Raw genomic sequence first — 22,446 nt, 5'->3', positions numbered from 1 at the left:
AAACTCTTCTATAGAAGTCACATAAATCGATTCTGAAGTTGTATTGTATGGGTTTGCTACGCAGATAGATTAATGGTTCTGTTCACCACACTGCATTCTCTCTACTTGTGCACACGGAATGATTGCAAGCATGGGCCTGATGACATAAATAGCTGCAGATAGGTGTCTGGCAATGGGTTAGAAGGGAAAGAAGCAAATTTTGTGTAATTCGTACGCCTGTTGAATCCTAATTATATTACTGCTGTAAATATGATGCCAGATTATTTTCTGTTAATGATGTATAGTTGTTTTATTTTAATTTTAACTTTAAAACCATTGTAACTTTTAACTTTAAAAANTAGGAAGGTCTTGTGAGCTAGGAAAGGAAGAATAGTGTTTGAAAGGTGTAAGGCATCAGGTGGCTGATGTTGCAGTAACCATAAATTATGTAACCAGTTTGTTTCACTGAAAGTAATCTAGCACAATGACTGCATAATTCTCAAGGCTGTAGCATCTACACTCACTATCTAGTCCTGTTGTGTAGTAATTTATATTGTTAAACTTATTTAACAGTGTGGAGTCCTGTAGCTCAGCGGTTAGAGCACTCGCTTTGCAAGTGAGAGACCTGAGTTCAATTCCAGGCAGAGGGCGAAACCTTGGGCAAGTTTCCTTACTCCACACAGAGCCTAATAATAATCCCTCCAAAACCAAAAACAATAATAAATGGGTCATTTTCAATCTACGACTGTTTGTGGGACATTGCTGTGTGCAATTGGCTGCCGAGTTCGCCCACAACTATACAGTCAATTCACTTTACAGGGTCTTCTGTGAAGCGCTTTGGGACGTCCTCCTGACGTGAAAAGCGCTATATCAAATGCAAGGATTATTATTATTATTTCTTTGGGCACGTATGTGAAAACTGCTGCTTGATCAGTGATGGTTGGAGCTGGTGTAATGTGTGAACTGCAGAGAATGGCTGGCTGGGCATTGTAAAGTGTTAGAAAATGTGCGATGCATAAAATGCAAGGATTATTACAGCTGAAATTGAAACCTTCGAAACGCTTAAAATTTGAAATGTGCACAGAGAACTCTTCCCCACAGTCTCCCCCCACACACATAATAATAATGTGTGCGTGTGTGTGTGTGTGTGTGGGGGGGGGGAGGAGACTGTGGAGAAGAGTTCTCTGTACACATTTCAAATTTTAAGAGTTTCGAAGGTTTCAATTTCAGCTGTAATAATTCTTGCATTTTATGTATCTCCTTAATCACATAAAGTGTTTGAATGATCTCACGTGATTTGCTATAAAGGTTAGTAACTGTTTGTAGGCGAAGAGATCAGTTTGCACACAGAAATGTCTCACAAACTGCTATGAAGCGAATTATCACTTACCTTTTATTCTTGGCCAGAACACTGGGGGACACTTGCTCCCCTCCTCAAACAGTAGCGTGGGATCTTCCTTAATGCACTGCATTGATTGCCAGCCTGGCCAACGGTTTTCAAAGTGGGTTCGGGGGGGGCCTGGGGTGATCGAGGTGGCAATTGAAACAAACCGTTGCTGGCTGCTTGAGCCCTTACTCCCTCTGGATCAATTATAGCCCTTGCTCCCTGTGAACCAATCATGGCCCCTACCGTTTTGAGAGCCGACCATTACTTGCTGAAATCTGACCAGTGCGATGGGCGGTGAGAGGAGTGACGTAAACTGTCGTGCAGAACTCGGCATTCAGGGCTCCGAGTTTGTGTGATATCTACATTAACATTGTAAGCATGACTTATCATTTTTTAAATTCTTTCAAAATATTTGCAAGTAAAGGAAGGATCTCAGTTTCTATGGATCTTCACTCAAAATACCTAATCAGAAAGTTTGGGAACCACTGGCCTAAGCTATGAGCTCAAAGTCCTGACGTGGGGCTTGGATCCACTACAGTCAAAAATCGAGAGAAATTCTCAATTATTGTTCTCAATAATACAGCAGTATAGTATTTATTTACAGCACAATGTATACAGAAACATGTATGGGCCTTTGTTTGTCAACCAAATTAGCATCAGTTCAGTTTTAACTGTGTAGATTTGTAGGATAAGCATAGTGAAAATATTGACAATGGTTTTCTTTTGCCAAAGCAGTTTTTTTTAAAAATGTAATATTTCTAAGAAATAACTGTTGCTGCAACCAGGACACAAATTGTCCAGAATCTCACATTAAAAGTTTATGGAACTTCCTGAATTGCTTAGTAAGTAGTAAGTAAATGCAACATCCGACTGGTACTGCACTACAATATGCTGAGAGGTCTGGGTTTGAAATTTGGTAGGTGCATGCTCAGTGAAGATGCTACAATTGATGTCCATGCCACTGACAACCCAGGATACCGTCTCCTGATAAATTCAGGATGTTAAATATGTGCAACTGTCACGTAAGCTTCAGCAATGATGCTCCTTGTGGTTGATGGACCCATCACCACTTGCTTCATGGACTCACACTTGAAGAATGGGCAATTATAGGAGGAAGTGAAGAAGTCCTCCTGCTTGTGACTGTGGAGCTATCTTCGAATGAGCCTTAGATGCGTGGAGGAGAGAAGAGAGGGAGGGGTTAGGGTCACATTTTCAGGTTTCCTTGGTAGAGGAAGCAAGGATGTCTAGGGTTTCTAAACATTACTGGTACCCATTAATTCCTGGCTAGAAGAGATCTTGGTTGTGTCCTACTGGTACTGTTTCAAGGTGCAGAAAAAGTGGCCACTTAGTGAAGTGCAGAGCTTTTGATCCATGAAGATCAATCACACCTTGTGGCGTGAAAAGACAGGAATAGCAGGGAAATGGCCTTAACAACAATTTTGGCAGGGCCAGTTTGCCTCCTGTAAATTCAAATACATGCTGATTCCTTGTGTTAACATTCACTGACTAGTAAATCAAATGGCTCTTACGGAGAACATTGTCTTTGTCTTTCCCATTATTTTGTAGCGAGGAAAAAAATCTGTCACAGTTGAACTGCTCTTTTGATTTAAAAAAGGGTTCTAGTACTCTGCTCATTCTTTAAAAAAAGACTTGTTTTTTTATAGTAATGTATAGTGCTTTTTTTTAGGGAAAATGTATTTTTGGAAAGGAAGCCAATTTCCGCACTGCAAGGTTTCATAAACAAGCATGAGGTGCAACACTGGGGGAGTGATACATTTTCAAAAATGTTATCCTTGGGTTGAGAGGCAAAATTGAGGTCTGTCTGCCTTTTGACGTGGATGTAAATGAACCTTTGACATATTTGGAAAGCAAACTGGAATTTCTCAGTGTCCTGGTTAATTTGTTATGTACTTTATGATTGATTGTGGGCCTTTGCTGGTGCACTTAGTTGCCTTGTTTACCTACAAAACCAGTCACTAAGTTTTGACAATAATTAAGAAGAGCTTGAAGAACTTTCAACATGTTATGTGCTATAAAATTGCAAGTTCTTTTGTTTGACTAAGCAATGCTCTACTACCCGCCAGTATGTTTTATACTAAAAATGACATGTAAAATACTAACACGTCAAGCTTGTTGATACCCAATTGTATTGATAAAGTTGTGTAAAAGTTTGAGTTTATTTTTCTAAAACATTGAAGCCTTTTAAATACCTTTTAAATTTCACCAAACCATTGAGTGATTATTTACATCGTCTTTCTCTGAATATTGCAGAATACATCTGGTATGGAGGATCAGAATGAAGATGAGTCTCCAAAGAAGAATACAGTATGCCAGGTAAATGTTCTGTCCAGAAAATCTCGTAACCAATGTTTCACAAATATGGAATAAGGTTTGGTAGATATGCATTTTATTGTTAATTTTATTAGCAGTTCTACTAAGCAGCCTCTAGTAGTGTATTGGAGGCCAAGGTTATTCGAGACGTTGAATTCTTTCATTTGGCATATTTGGAAGCCAGTACAGCTAAGGGGTTGGCCAGGCTGGTTGCCATTCTCAGCGCGAGCGCAGGAGAGTTAATATCAGGCATGTGACATTCTGCTAGTCTACACAAGTATTACATATTTTGATTCCATGTTACATAGCCTGGATTATCAATTGTTATTTGATGTTGTTTCATGCTTATTAAGACCTCTTGTAAATTGTGTTTGCAAGGAATTCTCAAAGCCCTGTTATTTATAAGGTGGAAGCAATCTAGTCATTATGGCAGCATTAAATTGCAGTGTAAACGTATGCCATGCATATTCATCTGAATGCTTAGAAAGTGGGGGAGCCTGACTAGTATAATTTGGACTGCTAAGCCTGTCCAGAACGTTTAAATTTGATACCCACAAAGCGCACTTTCAAGGTAATGAACAGTAGAGAATTGTTAAAATATTTTTTATATTTGAGTTATTAATTCTTGCAGTCTATCTCAAAATACACCTCAAAGCATGAACATCGAGCTGGAATTCTTTTTTTCTCTTTCTCTCGTATCTTTCCCTTTGTGGAAATTCTTTTTGTGAGCATGGATGATGAGTGTTGAGTGGATATTACAGCTAAGGTTGATCCAAATTTCTAGAGTATGACTATAGTGTTGAAGAGAAATTCATGTTGGGGAGACATCTGAGTACTTCACAGGATGTACCTGCAGTGACTGTCTATTTTCTAGGTGAAAGTAGCAGCTAATTTGTGTACAGCAATGTTCCATAAATAGCCATGGTGTGATTGACTAATTTTATCTGGAACATTGTTGCCAGGATCATGAGAAACTTCCTTCTCTTTTTGAATAGAATGCAGACAGAACTTCAGTTTCACATCTTATCTAACTACACTCCTCATAACTTCTTGTTCTATCACCTGTGCTGATGATTTGTTCCCATGCCTCTCACCCTTTTGAATCAGCAAATGAATCTTTTAATTAGTGAGTATTCAAGGAATGAATCACAAACCAACAAAAATCCATGTGCTCCTGGGCCAGAAGGTGAATCACATGAAACTTGATCACACATAAACACCCAAATTGTTCACCAAATGCCTGTCCGCATCTACCATAAAAGCCTTTACCTAACTCAGGTACCTACATTTCTTGCTCTTATTTAGGCAACTGTCTGATCAGTGCACCTTCTTAGGAAAGAATTAGGAGTAAGTCTGAGTACCAGCTGCAAAACTGGCCTTTGGTCAGAGCCAGATTCTGCCATTCGGTCAGGCAGGTGATTTAATCTGGCCCGAGAAACATTTCCAACTATGGGCCACCCGCGCTCTCCCTCCCCAGCGAACCGACCTCTCAGGGCAGCGACAGGAGCCAGCGGTTAGGAGGACGCAGTGCGGGGAGTGGAAATAATGCCGGTCATTGCTGCAGTGTGTCGCTTGACCGGCAGTCAAAAGGTTGGACCATTGTGGCCTAGACTATATGTCATTTTGAACCAGGCCATTGCACATTTTTATAATGAGGGTGGAAAAAAGTGTTTTCATCTCTAATTTCAAGTGGTTTATGCCTATTTTTGAAGAATATCTAGAATAGATTTTTGGAAAAAAAAGTAGCATAGGTTCAATTATTTGTTGTCTAGAAACAATTTTGATTGATACTTGGAAACCTATAGCTAGTGTTAATTAACATGTATCAAGGTGGTGATGTCATTGGGATGAATCTGCAGTGATTCATTGGCCTTGAACATTGGTGGGGGAGCAATCAATCATGAAGCCAATACTTTTGTTTTATCATTAAATTTGGATAAGTATTAAAATAATCATAAGAGTTTTCATGATTAGACGCAGATTATATTACTACATTGATGTCATGAACGGCCGATGGAAAGTTACTATTCGGTCATTGTTTGCCATGAACTTTGGATATCTACAAACTACTTTTGGTTTGTTTACCTATTTACTGTTCATCTTTTGGGTATATCATTGATACCAATGATCTTACTTTGTTTGAGAAAAAGGCAAAGTTAGAATGAGAACACGGATAACTAAGAACTTCTTAGTAATAATAATAATGATGATAATAATCTTTGCATTTGATATAGGGCCTTATCACATCGTGAAGATGTCTCAAAGCTCTTCACAGGATATACTGTAAATTGAATTCAGTGTGTATTTTGTGGGCGATATGTGGTAGCTAACTGCGTACAACAGTGTCCCACAAACAGCCATGGATTGTGGGACCAAACATTTTTTTTAGAGGATTATTATCCTCGGAAAGCGATCTGCCAATACTGTACTCAATGGCCATTTTAGCCCCCATAATTTACTAACAACTGAGTTCCCACTTAGTGGTACATAAACTGAGCTGTGTGGAGTAAGGAAACTTGCCTAAGGTTTTTGCCCCATCTGGGCAAAATAAATAATAATGGAATTTCCTTTCATTAATTGTACTGTTCCTTTTGTTACTGTTCTATATAATAACTTGTATCTGTGTGCAAGCAGGATAATTTGGCTTGTGTTCATATTATATCAAATATAAGAATTATTACATGGTATAACCTAGGCCAATAGAAAAGTGCAGCCGCAATTTTTCCACGGAATCCGCTACAAACCCCACTCCGCTAAACCCCCCTCTGCTACAATCCCCCTGCTACAACGTCCCCCCCACTTCTGCTACAACCCCCTCTGCTACAAATGCCACCCCCCAACCCGCAACAAATGCCCCCCCCCACCCGCAACAAATGCCCCCCCCACCCGTGGCAAGCGCCCCCCCGCCCGTGGCAAGCGCCCCTCCCCCCCCCCGCCGTGGCAAGCGCCCCCCCCCCCCCCCCGCCCGCGGCAAATGCCCCCACTCCCCATCCGCGGCAAATGCCCCCCCTCCCCGCCCGCTGCAAACCAAAGGTGTCAATAAAATGTATTATCAATAGCAGCAAGCAACCCCCGCAATTGACCGCAAAATTTATCAAATTTTTCTGTAAAAATTTCCATGCATTTTTTAGCAAATATTTCCACAATTTTCTGTTGACCCTCAGAGTCACTGTGAAGTACTTTACCCTGTGAAGTGTGAAGTGCTTTGAAGCGTCTCGATGACACGATAAGGCGGTATATCAAATGTAAGGATTATTATCATTATTAACCTCATTTGTCAGATTGTCTGTCTGTATGATGTCTTCCTGATGCGAAAAGCGCTGTATCAAATGTAAGGATTATGCTGTGATCTGTTCATGTTAGTGTGGAGTGTTTTTTGAGACTATAAGGTATTGTTAAAAAGAAACCCAAGAAAACCTTAATCCACGACTGTTTGTGGGACACTCCTGTGCCCAATTGGCTGCCACATTTCGCCCAGGATTATTATTATTGTTATCTCATTCACTGAAAGCCTATTAAGCAGTGTTTTTCTCCTGCGGTACTGTTGCTCATCTGCAGTCTCTTAATTGAAATTAAGTACACTAGCAATTTAAATTTATAATCTAATTTGTGTTTGTAAATTAAGATTAAAATGCCGTTTTGTTTCATCTCAATTGAATATATTTTCTTTGTTCAGAGATATCCCATGTAAGTAATTTACTGATATTTGTGGCTGCCTCCTTGCAATTGTGCACATTGTGTGCAGTAATCTATACCGTCCACTTACTAAATATAAAGGATCATGCTGTTAATGCATGAATACCATGGCATCTATTCAGAGATGTACATCACTTGCATGGATGGGAAATGAGTGCATTCAAAAATAACAAAGTCTTAGAATGGGCCGTTTGAAGAGGAGTTGGCCCTGGTTGTGGATGGCAAATCGGAGTATGGAGATTGTGTCCCTATTTTGGAGGTTGCAGAAATCAGTGGTAGGGATCAAGGCAATAGTATAGAGCTGCCATTTTCAGGAGTCCTGGACAGACCAGGCAATCAGGAGCTGCTAGGCAGTGCACGCTTTCAAGATGGTGACCAATGGCTGATCAATTTCTATTATTTTCTCACTGCCCCCATCGTCCTCCCTTTTCTTCTCTTCCCAACTTCTTGACGAAGGTTCAAATGTGTCTGAAATGGAATGTACCCCTCCCCGGAGGCTTATGAAATGTAGTTATTGGGCAGTTCCTGGATTTCTTTCCCATTCACACTCTGTCCCATTCACATGAGTTTAGGAAGTGGTGTTGTCCAAACAAGTTATTTCTCTTATGAATTAATGTTAAATGCATATTGCAAACAACCTATCTCCTGAAACTACTAACACGGATGTGCCTTCCACTCAATGGGCACCGGCCTACTTCATGTTAACCGCCACACCTTCGCTGTTCAGGTTTTCAGTGTATCTTGCCCCAATCTTTGGAACTCCATCCTGGCATCCCTTTGACTTGCCCCTTCCCCTTGCCTCTTTCAAGGTATTCCACCACTCCCGACCTTCCTCTTTGACTGTGGTTTTGGCCATCTTTCCCCCACTCCCAGTTCGTGTAAACCTTAGACTATCTAGTACCTTGGGACTTTTTCCTGACGTGAAATGTGCTATATCAATGTAAATTTGCATGGTATCAGTCATTAAACCTCCTGTGTCTGTCTGTCTGTAAGAACTCTGCTTTGAAGATTGAGGAGCCTATCAAGAATCACTTTGTGTACTATCTTGAGTAAATTTACAGTTCCTGGTGCAGCAATCTCCCTGTGTAGGCAATTCTGCTGTGTTTTATTTCCCTTCTCCCAGTGATTTTGATTTTCAGTCTCATTTTTTTGTGCTGTATACTCCTGCCTCTCCTGTTACCTGACCTAGTTTCCCTGCCAGTACATTGTACAGGGCTGTACGTAATAAGCTCACCACCATGTTGGTTCCTGTGCCTGACCCAGGATGATCGGAGAGGCACAGTCCATTTGAGTGTAGCTGCAATAGCACTTTTACTGTTTTGTTATATCAAAAAAAAAGACGCCAACAACAGATATTGAACGCGTCAAACCAAGCTCTGGGTAGAGATTGCAGTTTTCGCTATTTAGGCCAAACTAGAGGTCAGCTCCATTAAGTAGAATTAATACGTTGTTTGAATTCTATATTAAGCCTATTTTCTATGTTACATCCTTTACCACTTTAAAAATATTGCTGTCTTCTGTCTAATATTTTCAAAAAGAATGAGTATATAGAATGTGTGGAATATTTCCTAAATGTTTATTTTCGCTGACTAATCGAATGCCTAATACTGTTTTTTGAGCAGAAGGCTGCTACAATAATAGCCTTGATCAAAGTGTTTAGTGTTAAAAGTATTGTATTGATTTGAGTTTGAAGTGTAATCTGATTATCCATTATATTTCATTTTTTCCTTTCCTCACTCCAACCAATGAACCCAGCTCACTAACGGACCTGCTTCTGTGATCGTCTCCCGGAAGCGGCCTTCGGGGAACTACGAAAAGGAGAAAGACTTGTGCATTAAATATTTTGACCAGTGGTCTGAATCTGATCAGGTGGAATTCGTGGAGCACCTAATCTCACGGATGTGCCACTATCAGCATGGACACATTAACTCTTACCTGAAGCCTATGTTGCAGCGGGACTTCATCACTGCATTGCCAGGTAGGATGCTGTCAAGTGTATTTGTCAATAGTGCTGATTGAGGATTGCTATTGTATAGGTAGACCTTAGACATGAAGATTGCTGTAATGATGGTTCCTGAGCCAGGAGGGTCTGTTGTACTCAGGGCACTGATGATGATAGCCTAGTCTGCCTGGCTCATCAGCAGGATTTGGAGGGGCAGACAGGTCATTGGGGGCAGGGATTCTTCCGACTCGGCTCCTGTTAACCCTGCAAGCCAAAGCCTTGACGAACAGGGTGGTCCTCGCTAGATAAGCAATAGGAAGCTGGACAAGCAGTAGGAAGCTTGCCAAACCATGCTTTCAATAGCTCGCAATGTAGTTTTAGCTGGTTAAACTCCAGCACTATCCCTAATAAACACTCTGGGATCCATAAGTCTTGATCCAAGGGGCACCTAATGCTCTCTGTAATTAAATAAATTAGTCATTTGCTTAATGGCTGTTTCTAATCCGGTTGCCATATTCAACAAATAAACAGCCACTACACTTCACAGTAGAATTCTGTGGAAGGCATATGCTTATGTTTTATGTATGGTAGATGTTCACAATTGCAGTATTTTATCACGTTTGCCTGTCAGTGCTTTTGTGGTGCTCAATGTTTTTTTATTAATAATCTTTCCATTTGACATAATGTCTTTAATAGCAACTCTTTGCTGTCAAGTGCAGTAACCAGTTTTAGGCAAACAAGGCAGCCATTTTGAGCACAGTGAGGTCCCACAAACAGCCATGGGGTATAAATAATCTATCTTCTCTATGATTAGTGTCACAGACCTTTTAATGTCTACCTGAGCCAAAGGAACCTCAGTTTAACATCTCATCCAATGTAAGACGCGCCCAACAATGTAACACTTCCCCCGTACTGCACTCAAGTATCAACCTTGGTGATGAGATAAAATCCCAATGTGTGCCTTGAGCCTGTAACCTCCTGATTCTGAGGCAAGAGGCTGCCATTTGAGCCAACCTGACTTATTCTCTAAACTGGTTAGAGGAATAAGTGCTATGAGATGTTACCTGCATGAATGTGCTATATAAATGCAAGTTGTTGTTGTCATAAACCAGGACCCATTTTCTCCCTGTAAATATTTTTATGTATTGAAAGGAGAAAGTCTGATCTTGATACAGTGTTTCTGAGATACTTCTGGAATGGCCTCAAGTGTTCGTTCATGTGAGAAGAGGACTGAATTGTTGCCAAGCTTTCTTCTCTTTGTTTTTATCTAGTATTGAATTGACGGGGGCAGGGGAAACGGGATAAAATATTACAAAATCTCATCCACATTGAGCACTTCTGGAATTGGGTAAATTCACGTTGTGTTTTTGGACTCTTTTTCCCCAAACTCCAGGACATACACTCTTCTTTCCATAAGACTGCCGCTTGCCATTTAGGTGTGGTATACACATAAACCGTTTTTCCTGATCCTCAAATCAAGTACTTTTCATGCTTACGTTACAAAAAANTCACCACAATACTTTTTGTGGGAGTTGAACTTTGGACACGCTTGATGGTGTACAGAGCTGCAGTTTAGCGATACCAGGAGCTGATTGTTTCTCTGCTGTTTGCTGGTATTTGTTCAAGATCCTGGTCCGCACCTTCAAAGCTCTTCATGGCCTTGCCCCCACCCGTAGCTCTGCGACCTCCTAATGCCCTACCAACCTGCCCGCACCCTCCACTCAGCGGGCTCCGGCCTGCTTCACATTCCCCTCCTCGCCTGACCCACCATTGGCGGGCAGGCCTTCAGCCACTCTGACCCCACCCTTTGGAACTCCATCCCGCAGTCCCTCTGCCTCGCCCCCTCCCTTGCCTCCTTCAAGACTCTCTTCAACCATACCTTCGATCACCCTGCTGCCCCCCACCCTCCCCAATCCCGACCCCCAGCTCGGGTCTGAAACACTGATTGTCCAGCTCCTTGGGATGTGAAAGGTGCCATACAAATGTAATTTTGTTGTTGTTTGCTGCGTCTGCATGAAGATGATAAATTCGCCCCAGCCTTCGTAGGGTAAGAAAAACAATGATCATTTACATGATACACTGGAGGGCAACCAGCACCTGTGGAACTGCACCCCAGGAAGAGGAGACCAGACAAGGAGCTGAGAGGGAACACAATTATCAATTTGACATAAAAACATTTAAAAACAAAAATGTGCTTTGAACAATAAGTCATCCTTCCTAGATTTCATCGTTCATTAAGGATGGTCCAACCTTTTGACCACTGAGGGCTGGATTCCCTATTTTAGAAATGTCCGTGGACTCCATAAAGCAATATTTTTGTTTGCTTTCCAGAAACATTACATTTACACAGCACCCTTTTCACGTTGGAAGAATATCACAAAGCGCTCGACACTGCTGGCTGGATACCTGAGCTTGGGGTGGGATCAAAGGAGGTAGGGATGGAGAGAGGGAAAGATACAATAACTTGTATTTAGATAGCTCCCCTCATGCAAGGTAGGGTCTCAGAGCTCTTGACAGTGGTGGAGCCTGATGCCGGGCCAGAAGGTGGGTGTTCTGACCGGAAGCACGGTCGAACAGGAAGGAGTTCTTCAGCTGCCACCTGAAGATGGGGAAGGAGGGGACAAAGCCGAGGGAATTGAGGGAGAGAGTTCCAGAGTTTGGGGATGAAAAGATGACTCGAAGGTCAGAGTCTTTATGTGCCTTGAAAAGAGGGAGGAAGCAAGCAAGTCAGGGACTCCAGAGAGCGGGGGCAAAATGGCGATGGTGGGGCAAATGAGGTGGAAGAACATGAAGCCTGGCAAAGGGAATGGCATGATTGGGAAATCGCACACCTGCGGTGGCTCACTATCTGGCAGAATGGGGCCTACAGGCCGCCAATTGGATCACCCTGCTTTAAGGTATCAAAGTGGTATTTAAATATATTCTCCCATTGCTCAAAATCTTTGTGTATTGGCCTGCAATGCACTAGGTGGCAGAATTGTATTACTTACCATTGAATGGTTTCACATTCTTTGCAGCTCCAACATGGAAGAGCATGTGATAAACTCAGTGTATGTCCAGCTAGGACTGTCCCAGTCATTACTGCTCTGATTTTCAGGGTTATGAAAATGCTTACTTACCTCTTTCCTCTTATGTTTTGAGAGACCTTACTGGAATTTGATTCAAGATCTTTGGCTGAACTATCTGGGATAATGTATTCAGAACCTCCGGTATACAACTCTTGTGTACTGTCTATCTACAGTGTACTGAATATACATCTGCAGTACAACAAAGTGCGGCACACTTTACTGTTCTACCGCTGACTGGCTGGCTTTTTGGCACAGCTACAGAAGAGTCTCTATGTCAGCAATGTCCCAACAACTGCTGGAAATACTTGAGATTGCATTTGTCGCTGACCAAGCAGTGATGTCAGCAGTTATGACCTGACAATATGAAGTGCTTACTGGCCACTTTCTGTAACTTGGCCTGTTATGGAGGGGTGGGTGGGCGGTGACATCTGATTTTTATGAACCTATTTCACTGTTACTAATGAGGTTCATTGCATGGTTGTATGAAATGCACATTCAACTGTTCTGGCAATTTACATTCTGTATTTTTGTAACAACATTTCAACTTTTATAGTGCTTTAGACGTTGGGAGAACAAAAGAGGACAGAAGGACAAACCTGGGAACTACAGGCCAGTCAGCCTAACATCAGTAGTGGGGAAACTCCTGGAGACTATAATCCAGGACAGAATAAATCTACACTTAGAAAAATATGGGTTAATTAGGGACAGCCAACATGGATTTGTTAAAGGCAAATCTTGTCTAACAAATCTAATAGAATTTTTCGATGAGGTAACGGAGAGGGTGGATAAATATCGTGCAGTTGGTGTAATTTATATGGACTTTCAAAAGGCATTTGACAAAGTGCCACATGAAAGACTTGTAAGAAAGATAGAAGCCCATGGTATAAAAGGGACAGTGGCAGCATGGATCCAGAACTGGCCGGGAGACAGAAAGCAGAGTCATGGTTAACGGCTGCTTTTCTGACTGGAGGGAAGTGTACAGTGGCGTCCCCCAGGGATCAGTATTAGGACCACTGCTCTTCTTAATATACATAAATGATCTGGACTTAGGTATAGCAATAATAATAATAATAATCCTTGCATTTGATATAGCGCTTTTCACGTCGGGAGGACGTCCCAAAACGCTTCACAGAACACACTGTAAAGTGAATTGACTGTATGTTTGTGGGCGAACGCGGCAGCCAATTGCGCACAGCAATGTCCCACAAACAGTCGTAGATTGAAAATGACCAATTTATTATTGTTTTTGTTTTTTTGGAGGGATTATTATTAGGTGTGTGGAGTAAGGAAACTTGCCCAAGGTTTTGCCCTGCCTGGAATTGATCTCAGTTCTCTCACTTGCAAAGCGAGTGCTCTAACCACTGAGCTACAGGACTCCACAGGCACTATTTCCAAGTTTCCAGACAACACAAACTTAGGTAGGATAGTAAACAGTGAGAAAGATAGGAGCCAACTGAAGGAAAACATAGACAGAATGGTAAAATGGGCAAACACATGGCAGATGAGTTTCAATGTGGAGAAATGCGAGGTAATGCATTTTGGTAGAAAGAATGAGGGGAGGCAATATAGGTTATGTGATACAATCTTAAGAGGGGTAAAAGAACAGAGAGACCTGGGGTGCAGGTAAATGAATCCTTGAAGGTGGCAGGACAGGTAGATAAAGCTGTAAAAGGGCAAATGGGATACTGGGCTTTATAAATAGGGGCATAGAGTACAAGAGTCAGGAGGTTATGATTAACCTATATAAAACACTGGTTAGGCCTCAGTTAGAATACTGCGCCCAGTTCTGGGTACCACACTAGAGGAAGGATGTTAAGGCATTGGAAAGAGTGCAGAGGAGATTTACGAAGATGGTACCAGGAATGAGGGACCTTGATTATGAGGAAAGACTAGAGAGGTTAGGATTATTCTCATTGGAGCAGAGAAGGTTACGAGGAGACCTAATAGAGGTCTTCAAAATCATGAGGGGATTTGATAGGTTAGAAAGGGAAAAACTGTTTCCACTGGTGGGTGTGTCGGTGACTCGAGGTCACAGATTCAAAATAGTCTTTAAAAGAAGCAGAGGGGAGGTGAGAAAAAATGTTTTCACGCAGTGAGTTTGAATCTGGAACGCATTGCCTGAAAGGGCGGTCGAGACCGATTCAATAACAACTTTTAAAAACGCGGTGGATGGGTATTTGAGGAGGACGGGTTTGCAGGGTTATGGGGAAAGGGCTGGGGAGTGGGATTGACATTAACTGCTCTATTCAAAGAGCCGCTACAAACTCGATGGGCCAAATGAACTCTTTTTGTGCTGTACGATTCTATGAACAAATCAAAATGCTTTACAAAGACTGAATGGGAGCCCAAGCTGGGAGGGAGCTATGGGGCTGAAGGGAGGTGAACAAAAGTGCAGTCAGAAAGGTTGGTCTTCAGGCGGCATTTAATAGCAGGTTAAGTGTGAGATGGAGGGGTATCAGGAGAGAGTGCCAGAGGTGGATTCCGATGGCAAGATGGAGCAAATGGTGGTGAGGGAAAGCAGTAGGTGGCAGAGTGGGGGGAGTAGGTTAGCGGATCACTGGGGCAAGGCCTGAAGGCAGTTGAAGGTGAGGACACAGACTTTAAATTGTTGCACTGGGGGAAAGAGACAGTGGAGCTGGAAGAATGAGTGATGGGCTCAAGAAGCCTCATATGAGAGAGAATACAAGCTTTGGAGTGATTTATGGTCTTGAGTTTGTGGAAAGTGGAGCTGGGGAAGACGACGAGCAGGGCTTTGGAAACGTTGAGCCTTAAGTGACAAAGGTTTCAGCTGTGAGATGGAGAGAGCGAATAGGAAGGCCATTGTCTTAGGAAAGTACAATAATAATAATCGTTGCATTTGATATAGAGCCTTATAACATCTTCTAGACGTCTCAAGGCGCTTCACAGAATATACAGTAAAGTGAATTGACTGTATACTTTGTGGGCGAAGCGCAGTAGCCAATTGTGCACAGCAGTGTCCCACAAACAGTCATGGATTGAGTGATTATATAATATATATATATGTTGATGTAGTTCACCCAAAGAGTAGAAGGAAAATTCAGCTAAAGAGAGGCAGCAATGTTAAATTTTGTGTGGTCTAGCCAGATCTGCCAGCAGTCCGTGAGCTCTGGGATGCTACCTCACGTGAAGGGTACTATATAAATGCAAGTTGATGTTGTTGAGGCCAGATTTGAGCCATGTATGTTCTGATGTATGTAATTTGATGATCAGAGATAACTATTGTATCATGGAGGCCTCAGGGAGCAAGAAGCAGTTTGAAATTTGGTTGTGGAGATGATATTGAAAGTGGACGTAAGGGAGGCATTGAGTAGCTCCATAGATGGGTTGAGGAGGAATAGAGGGGAAGATTTGAGGATGAAACAAAATTGTAATTGGCTTGGTGGCAGAAAGGTGGATAAGAGAGGTAAATGAAGTGATCAAATGGTCCGAGATAGCTTTGTTACGCCCGGCCTACCGAGACTGCCACACAGGGCTGGCCTGATTTCAGCATTCTGTTATCAAGCATGTCACCTTGGAACCAGTTCAGCTCCAAGGAGCTCCCACTTACCCCCTTTCTCCCTTCTCCGAGGATAGTGACTCATTAATCCCTTTGTTTCTTTATCCGGTTTGAGTAGATTCAACCTTTTGACCTGTGCATTGATTTGAATTAGGCACAGAAGTCATGTCAGGAGCTTGGCTTCATTTTGAGAACACCTCAGTCTAGTGCGCTTTTTAAATCTCGTTTGCATATTGAGCATTAAATGTTTCCTAAAATGAGCTGTACTAATGTTACAGAAGAAGCACAAACTATAAAAGGTATTCAACACTCTGGACTAATGGAAGTATTTTGACTTTTTAAAATCAGTATATTTGACAACTGTATGAGTAGATGGAAGAGTTTGACTGTGATACTTGCATTTTGCAAGGAACCCAGAAGATGGCAGCAACAACTGATGATTTTTCTTAAACCTTTTTTTCGCAGCACTGTGCATCTTGCACCAAGAACGAACCTAAGAAAGAACTTATATTTTTTTTGATTTTGCCTATAATGTTGAAATGTTTAAAAACGCTTTACGGTAATTGCAGTTAAGCGTAGTAACTGTTCTGTAGGTAAACACGACAGCCAATTTGTACACAGCTATGTGGTGAACAACCAATTTTATGCAGAGGTTTCTTGGCCAGGGCACCAGGAGAAACTACTTTCTTTTTGTAAGTCATCATAGGATCCACTTGGACGTGCAGGTAGGCCTTCCTTTGGTTTAACATCTCATCTGAATGATAGTTAATATTACTACAAAATATATACTTTCTGTCTTCCAAGAGGAGATGAATAAGGTTTGTTCAGGACACTACAGAGTTCAAGAGGACTAATCCTGGAGTAATGGATGTAATAACGTTTGAGCGGATGTCCCTCAGCAGTTACTACAGTGCATTTCAAAGTAGTCGTGTCCATAGCAGTTCATTCAGTCCCCTCAAGAGGACGCTGTTTAGTGTTTTTTAAAAAAATTGAATCAACATTGCATTAGATGTGGCTGAATGCTCTCTTCTCTCCCCTCCCCTTCAAAAGAAAGTAAGATGGTAGTTTAGCTAAATGCCTTTTGATTCACTAGTGCCTTTTGAAGACTTTTCCTGTTGACTGGTGGTAGTGAGTGATCTGCGTTGAAGTATGTCAGCGGACCGATCTGCCAGTTCTCTCGGATTTCCTGGAGACAGTCTAGCTATTCACCTTGCTGAAGGTGACCTACAGAGGATTTCAGTCTGCATCCCATGAGATTCCAGATCTCCTCTGTTCCCTACCACCTCCTCGATTAGCTCGTAAATGGATGCATTTTGGACTCATAAGTCTCATGAGTTTGGTGTATGATAGATAACTAAATGTATGTGGGATAGTGGAGACGTCTGTGCTCCCAAATGGCAGAGTGCATGGACTGACCAATAGGAGTTGTAGTTGAAATAAATATTCCAAAAGGCAATGTGTTGGAACATCAACATTAAGCAAATATTCTTGAAGGAAAATTGTGTGACTGGCCAGAATAAGCATCCGCATTTGAAATATTTTGTATCAATGAAAGCGTTTCTGATGCTGAATATTAGTAGACTACAGAAATGTTCAGAGCCATTTCTTAAATTACTGTTTCCTGTAGAAATTAATATTCCAAAAAATTTGGGGGCAAGACTAGTGCTTTGCTGTCTTTGAGACAAATATCTGCTGTTTATGAGCCAGTTTTTTTTAATGAAATAATTGTGTCATGCTATTTCTATCTGCCTCTGCAGTACTGAGGTGCAGAATAGATGTGCAAAGCCTGTTGAGGGTACTCGAGTGCAACGAAGAGGCAGACAACAATCTTACTTGGTGGCATAAGGGGACACTTTCCTTTTACCTGATGGATGCAGGATCAAATACAGGCACATCAAGGAGCTTGAAGCTTGATTCTTTTGTAAAATAGCTTTAGGCAGTCTCAACTCCGCTTCTAAAGGGCATAGCTAACATCAATATGGCCCTGACATAGCAATCTCACACCATGATGGATGATGTGCGAAATGGATGCATTCACACATCTAGAGGTGGATTTTATTGGAGCGGAGTTGAGTAAACTTCACTCTGCACTTGATAGTGTTCTACCTGGCTTGCAAGTGCTCGATGCTGACACCTGTATCAATCCTCTTTTAAACATGCCAATCAGTTCTCTGTACTGTTGCATTCCCAAAATGAATGAAAGTGTTCCTTTCCCAAAAGTGGAGTCTTGCGCCTTGATAAATGCAAGAAATTGCAAGATGTTATCTCAGGGTCTTCCTGTACTGAACCTTAACCCTGCTTCAGAAGAGGAAGAGAAGCAGAGGCTATCTATATTTTATTTATTTTTTACTATGTTTTGTGTATCCAGATGGGCTCTCTAAAATCAGGCACTCTCCGAGTCTTACTGATCTGAAAGACTTAATTACGTGAGACCTGTTCTGTATTGCTCGGCTGCCTTGATAGGACATACCTGAATAGCACTAAATAAATCCCGAGTTAATTGATGGGGTTAAATGTGCAGTAAATTGCGCTCGCCAGACACTTACTATGCTCCTTTGTGTTCAGCAGATTAGTGATAACATTTTGCTTCTAACTCCTTGCTTCCCTTGCTTTGTTGAATGTGGGAATGCCTCACGCAAACCCAGGATAAAATGTCATCCAAAAGGATTAAGTGGCACTCCCAGCACATCCCTGTCTTTTGTACCATCTGCCAGACAGCCCATCGGAAATGCAAAGGGAAGGACTTAGCAGAACAATCGGATACCTCTGTGCTGGAAAGCAAACAAAAAGACTTTGGGGCTGTATCTTTACTTTCATGTGGTTCACCTGCATTGCTGCTGGAAATTTGCTTTGATGGGGCAGTTGCTGCGCCATGATTCAGGTTTTGTCTGTCAGTTTGGAGTCCTTTATAAAGAAGAAATCCTTTCTGTGCTATATATGTCACTGATAAGAATCATTGGTAGTGGTATAAAGGAATGTTTAGGATCTTTATTGCTACTTTTACATTGCTAGTTTATCCGTGGACGCATCTAGTAATGTACTGTGTTTGGATCAGGCAAGACCTGACCCTGGAGTCAGATTTCCCATTGCCATCACATTTACTGCTGTTTGTAAAGTGAGGGATGGGATGAATGAGTATGCTCAGCGAAGAAAATCATACAACATCTCTCCTGGCTCTCTTTTTCACGATTTCACAGTTATTTAGGAAGGAGACATGACAAAACGATTCATCAGTAAAGTCTTGACGTCTTGTGAAAATTGTGGGAAAAAGTTAAGATATTTGCACCAGTGCAGTAGTATATTGTTTGATTCATGCTGTGTCACAGACCATGTCCATAGACTGCATAAAACTGTCACATCAGAGCATCAGTGTAAAAGTGGTAATGAGAGGCAGAGGTGATATAGAAGTAAATGGACTTGCAAGGTATTTGAATTAACCTGAATAGAACAAGAAGAAGCTTAGAAGTTTTTTAAAAATCTTAAAAGGGATTAGAGGTTAGAATATTCATACATACGCACACAGCATTGAATGTATGAAGCAATCTTCCAATAAAAATCAGCTGATGCTCCATTGCCTTTGCAGAAGTAGATTCAGCCTAAGACCAGCAATTACTCCATGAGACGCATTGATCTCTGTGATGCCGGGTTCAGGAGAAGGATTTGTGCTGGGAAGAAGGCTAGGTATTCTGTAGATTTTACTCCACTTTCTTTAGAATTCAGTGCTCCCCAGGAGATGATAAATGGAGAAGTTTTTGATGTGCTCTGACATATCCTCCTGATATGTGAGGAAGCAATGTAACTGGCTGGTTAACGTCAGCAGTACCCAACTCACACTCTGGGGTCCCCAAACCTTGGGTCTTGCCAGCCCGCGCCTAATACTCTGGAATTAGGTGTGTCCCTCCAAGGAGAGAGTGCATTCTTTTCCAGACATGGGAAAATTTTATGTCACATGTTTCACATATGTGAAATACTCAAACCTGGTGATGGGCTTCGATGTGTGGTAGACACTGGCTGACCCAAAGAAATATAAACTGTTGATGTGGTAGATTTTGTGTAGCTGTGGAAAGAGTGTGGGCTTTTCACCTGTACTTTTTGTAATAGCTAAGACAAATCCTACAGTCCCGTTATAAAACCTTGTCAGTTGTGCAGAGCTTCACTTCTTGTCCACACATGTACACAGTTCACACACTGGAGATCTTTGCATCTTTTCTTGATGAGAACATTTCTGCAACACAAGCCAGTTTTAACCCCATTTTGGATCCAAAACATTAGACAGCGCATCACTGCACTTGCCCACACAAATAAACTGTCACGTTGTTTTATTTGACAACAGAAGACACTATCAAATGCAAGAATTATTATTGTAAAGGTTCCGAAATCTAAATGATTGCCAGTTTTGATGTCAGGTCATCATTAACACAGGAAGCACCTATGCTCAACCAGCATATGTTATAATGGGGGTTGCTCTGTTATAACAAGTTATCTTTTAATATTTTATAGTACCTTGTTACGTTGAAACTTTTGAGCATTTTACAGTGATTTCTGTCCAATGCAATGACTGTATTTGTTTGCTAACATAGCAGCAGTATGTGTATATATAGCAGTATATGTGCAACAAAGTCCCATAAACAACCATAAGGTAAATGATCTTCAACCACATATAATTTTATAATGGACTATGGTACAAACTTTATCGTAGAATGGCCATTGAGACTTTGTCTTGTGAAACTGGGACTTGAATTTTCAGGCCACAGTTTAGACCCCTTTTCACACTTCTTTGTACCAGGTGCGAATAACGCTATCTGTGCGGTCTCTTAACCATTTTGGGCACCAATTTTAGCAAATTACCAGATAAAACACAAAAAAGCGTTCTGAGCACGAGCTGTTTGACGACAATTGGAAATATCTGCAGCTAGAATTTCGAAATGCGGGCCAACATCCTGACACTCAGCACAGCTGCACAGCCTCCTCTCACCTGCTGTTTAATCCCACGTCTGCCTTGAGCAACCCAAGCGAACACACAGCTCCCATAGCGTGGAGGCGGCACAGCTCTGCAATCACATACTGCTCTGCGCTTCTTTACTGCTGAAGCACAATTACCAGAGCTTTAAAGTGAAGAAGACCAAGATCATCTGAAAAAACTGTTATGACTCCCCAATTGTACTGCAGTACGCTGGAGGAAAATTGTGTTTTAGATAATTAGCTTGAGTATCAATCAGTATGTATCCTCTTCTCTTCTCCCCGCAACCTGTCCCAACTCCATGGTATTGCAATAGTCTTCTTGGCTGCTAGAGAAGGACCACAATCTAAAATGGTGGAAAGATTTCACGAAGTATAATAGTCTCTACTTTTTTATTTTGTAAATGCAAAACTAAAATATGATCCATGGCATGTTTTGGAGTGAACTTGGCAGCACGGCAGTAAACATTTAAAACTGGCATCCAATTTACAACCTGTGACTGGGTTAGTTGTGCTGTTGACCTGCAATCTGTTGATAGAGATGTTGAAGTGGGGAATATCAATTCTGAGTGGAACATGCCATCAAGCGCATGCATTCTGATCATTTATCTCTTATCCAGGACTCTTACAATCATAGAATTATACAGCACAGAAAGAGGCCATTCGGTCCATCGTGTCTGTGCCAGTTCTTTGAAAAGAACTATTCAATTCCACTCCTTCGCTCTCTCCCCAGAGCCCTGCAAACTTGTCCTCCCCAAATAATTATCTACTTCTCTCTTAAAAGCTGTTATCGAATCAGCATCCACCACCCTTTCAGGCAATGTATTCCAGATCCGAACAACTCGCTGTGTGAAAAATTTCTTCTCGCTTCCGCTCTGTTTCTTTTAACAACTATTTTAATTCGGTGTCCTCGGGTTACCGACCCACCCGCCAGTGGAAATAGTTTCTCCTTGTTTACCCTATGGAATCCCCTCAAAATTTGGAAACTTCTATTAAGTCTCCTCTTAACCGTGTCTTCTCCAAGGAGAATAATCCTAGGTTCTCTAGCCTCCTTATAAGTGAAGTCCCTCATGCACCTGGTAAATCTCCTTTGCATCCTCTCCAATGCTTTGACATCCTTCTTAAAGTGTGGTACCCAGAACTGAGCACAGTAGTCTAGCTGAGCTTAACCAGTGTTTTATAAAGGTTCATCATAACTTCCTGACTTTTGTATTCTGTGCCACTATTTATAAATAGCCTGACCTGCTAAGCTTTCCCAACGACTTCTGTTTTTGTCCCCTAGTTTCCCGTTGCTTTTTTAACAGCTTTATCTACTTGTCCTGCCACCTTCAAAGATTTACTTATATGAATCCCCAGGTCTCTCTGTTCCTTCACCCCCTTTAAGATTCTACTATCTAGCTTCAATTGCCTCTCCTCATTCTTCCTTGCAAAATGCATCAATTCACATTTCTCCACATCAACTTAATCTGCCACGTGTCTGCCCATGTTACCAGTCTGCCTATGTCCATTTGCAGTCTGCTACTATCCTTCTCACTGTTTACTACTTTTCCTAGCTTAGTATCATCTA

General features: G+C 41.7%; 1 protein-coding gene across 4 annotated transcripts in view; it reads left to right on the top strand.

The window, feature by feature from the left end:
* The window catches only part of LOC103177316 (F-box/WD repeat-containing protein 11), a 93,223-nt gene that overhangs the window by 40,943 nt on the left and 29,834 nt on the right, over nt 1-22,446 (top strand). For all 4 annotated transcript variants that reach the window (XM_007891430.2, XM_007891431.2, XM_042339931.1 and 1 more), the window contains 2 exons: nt 3,638-3,700; nt 9,149-9,371. In XM_007891430.2, the coding sequence (XP_007889621.1) occupies nt 3,638-3,700; nt 9,149-9,371 (286 nt within the window). The remainder of the gene's footprint in view (nt 1-3,637; nt 3,701-9,148; nt 9,372-22,446) is intronic.

This window comes from Callorhinchus milii, unplaced genomic scaffold, assembly GCF_018977255.1.
Source record: "Callorhinchus milii isolate IMCB2004 unplaced genomic scaffold, IMCB_Cmil_1.0 Scaffold13, whole genome shotgun sequence".
Lineage (NCBI taxonomy): Eukaryota > Metazoa > Chordata > Chondrichthyes > Chimaeriformes > Callorhinchidae > Callorhinchus > Callorhinchus milii.
The sequence above is the reverse complement of the archived record's forward strand: the minus strand, read 5'-3'. Positions and strand labels throughout refer to the sequence as shown.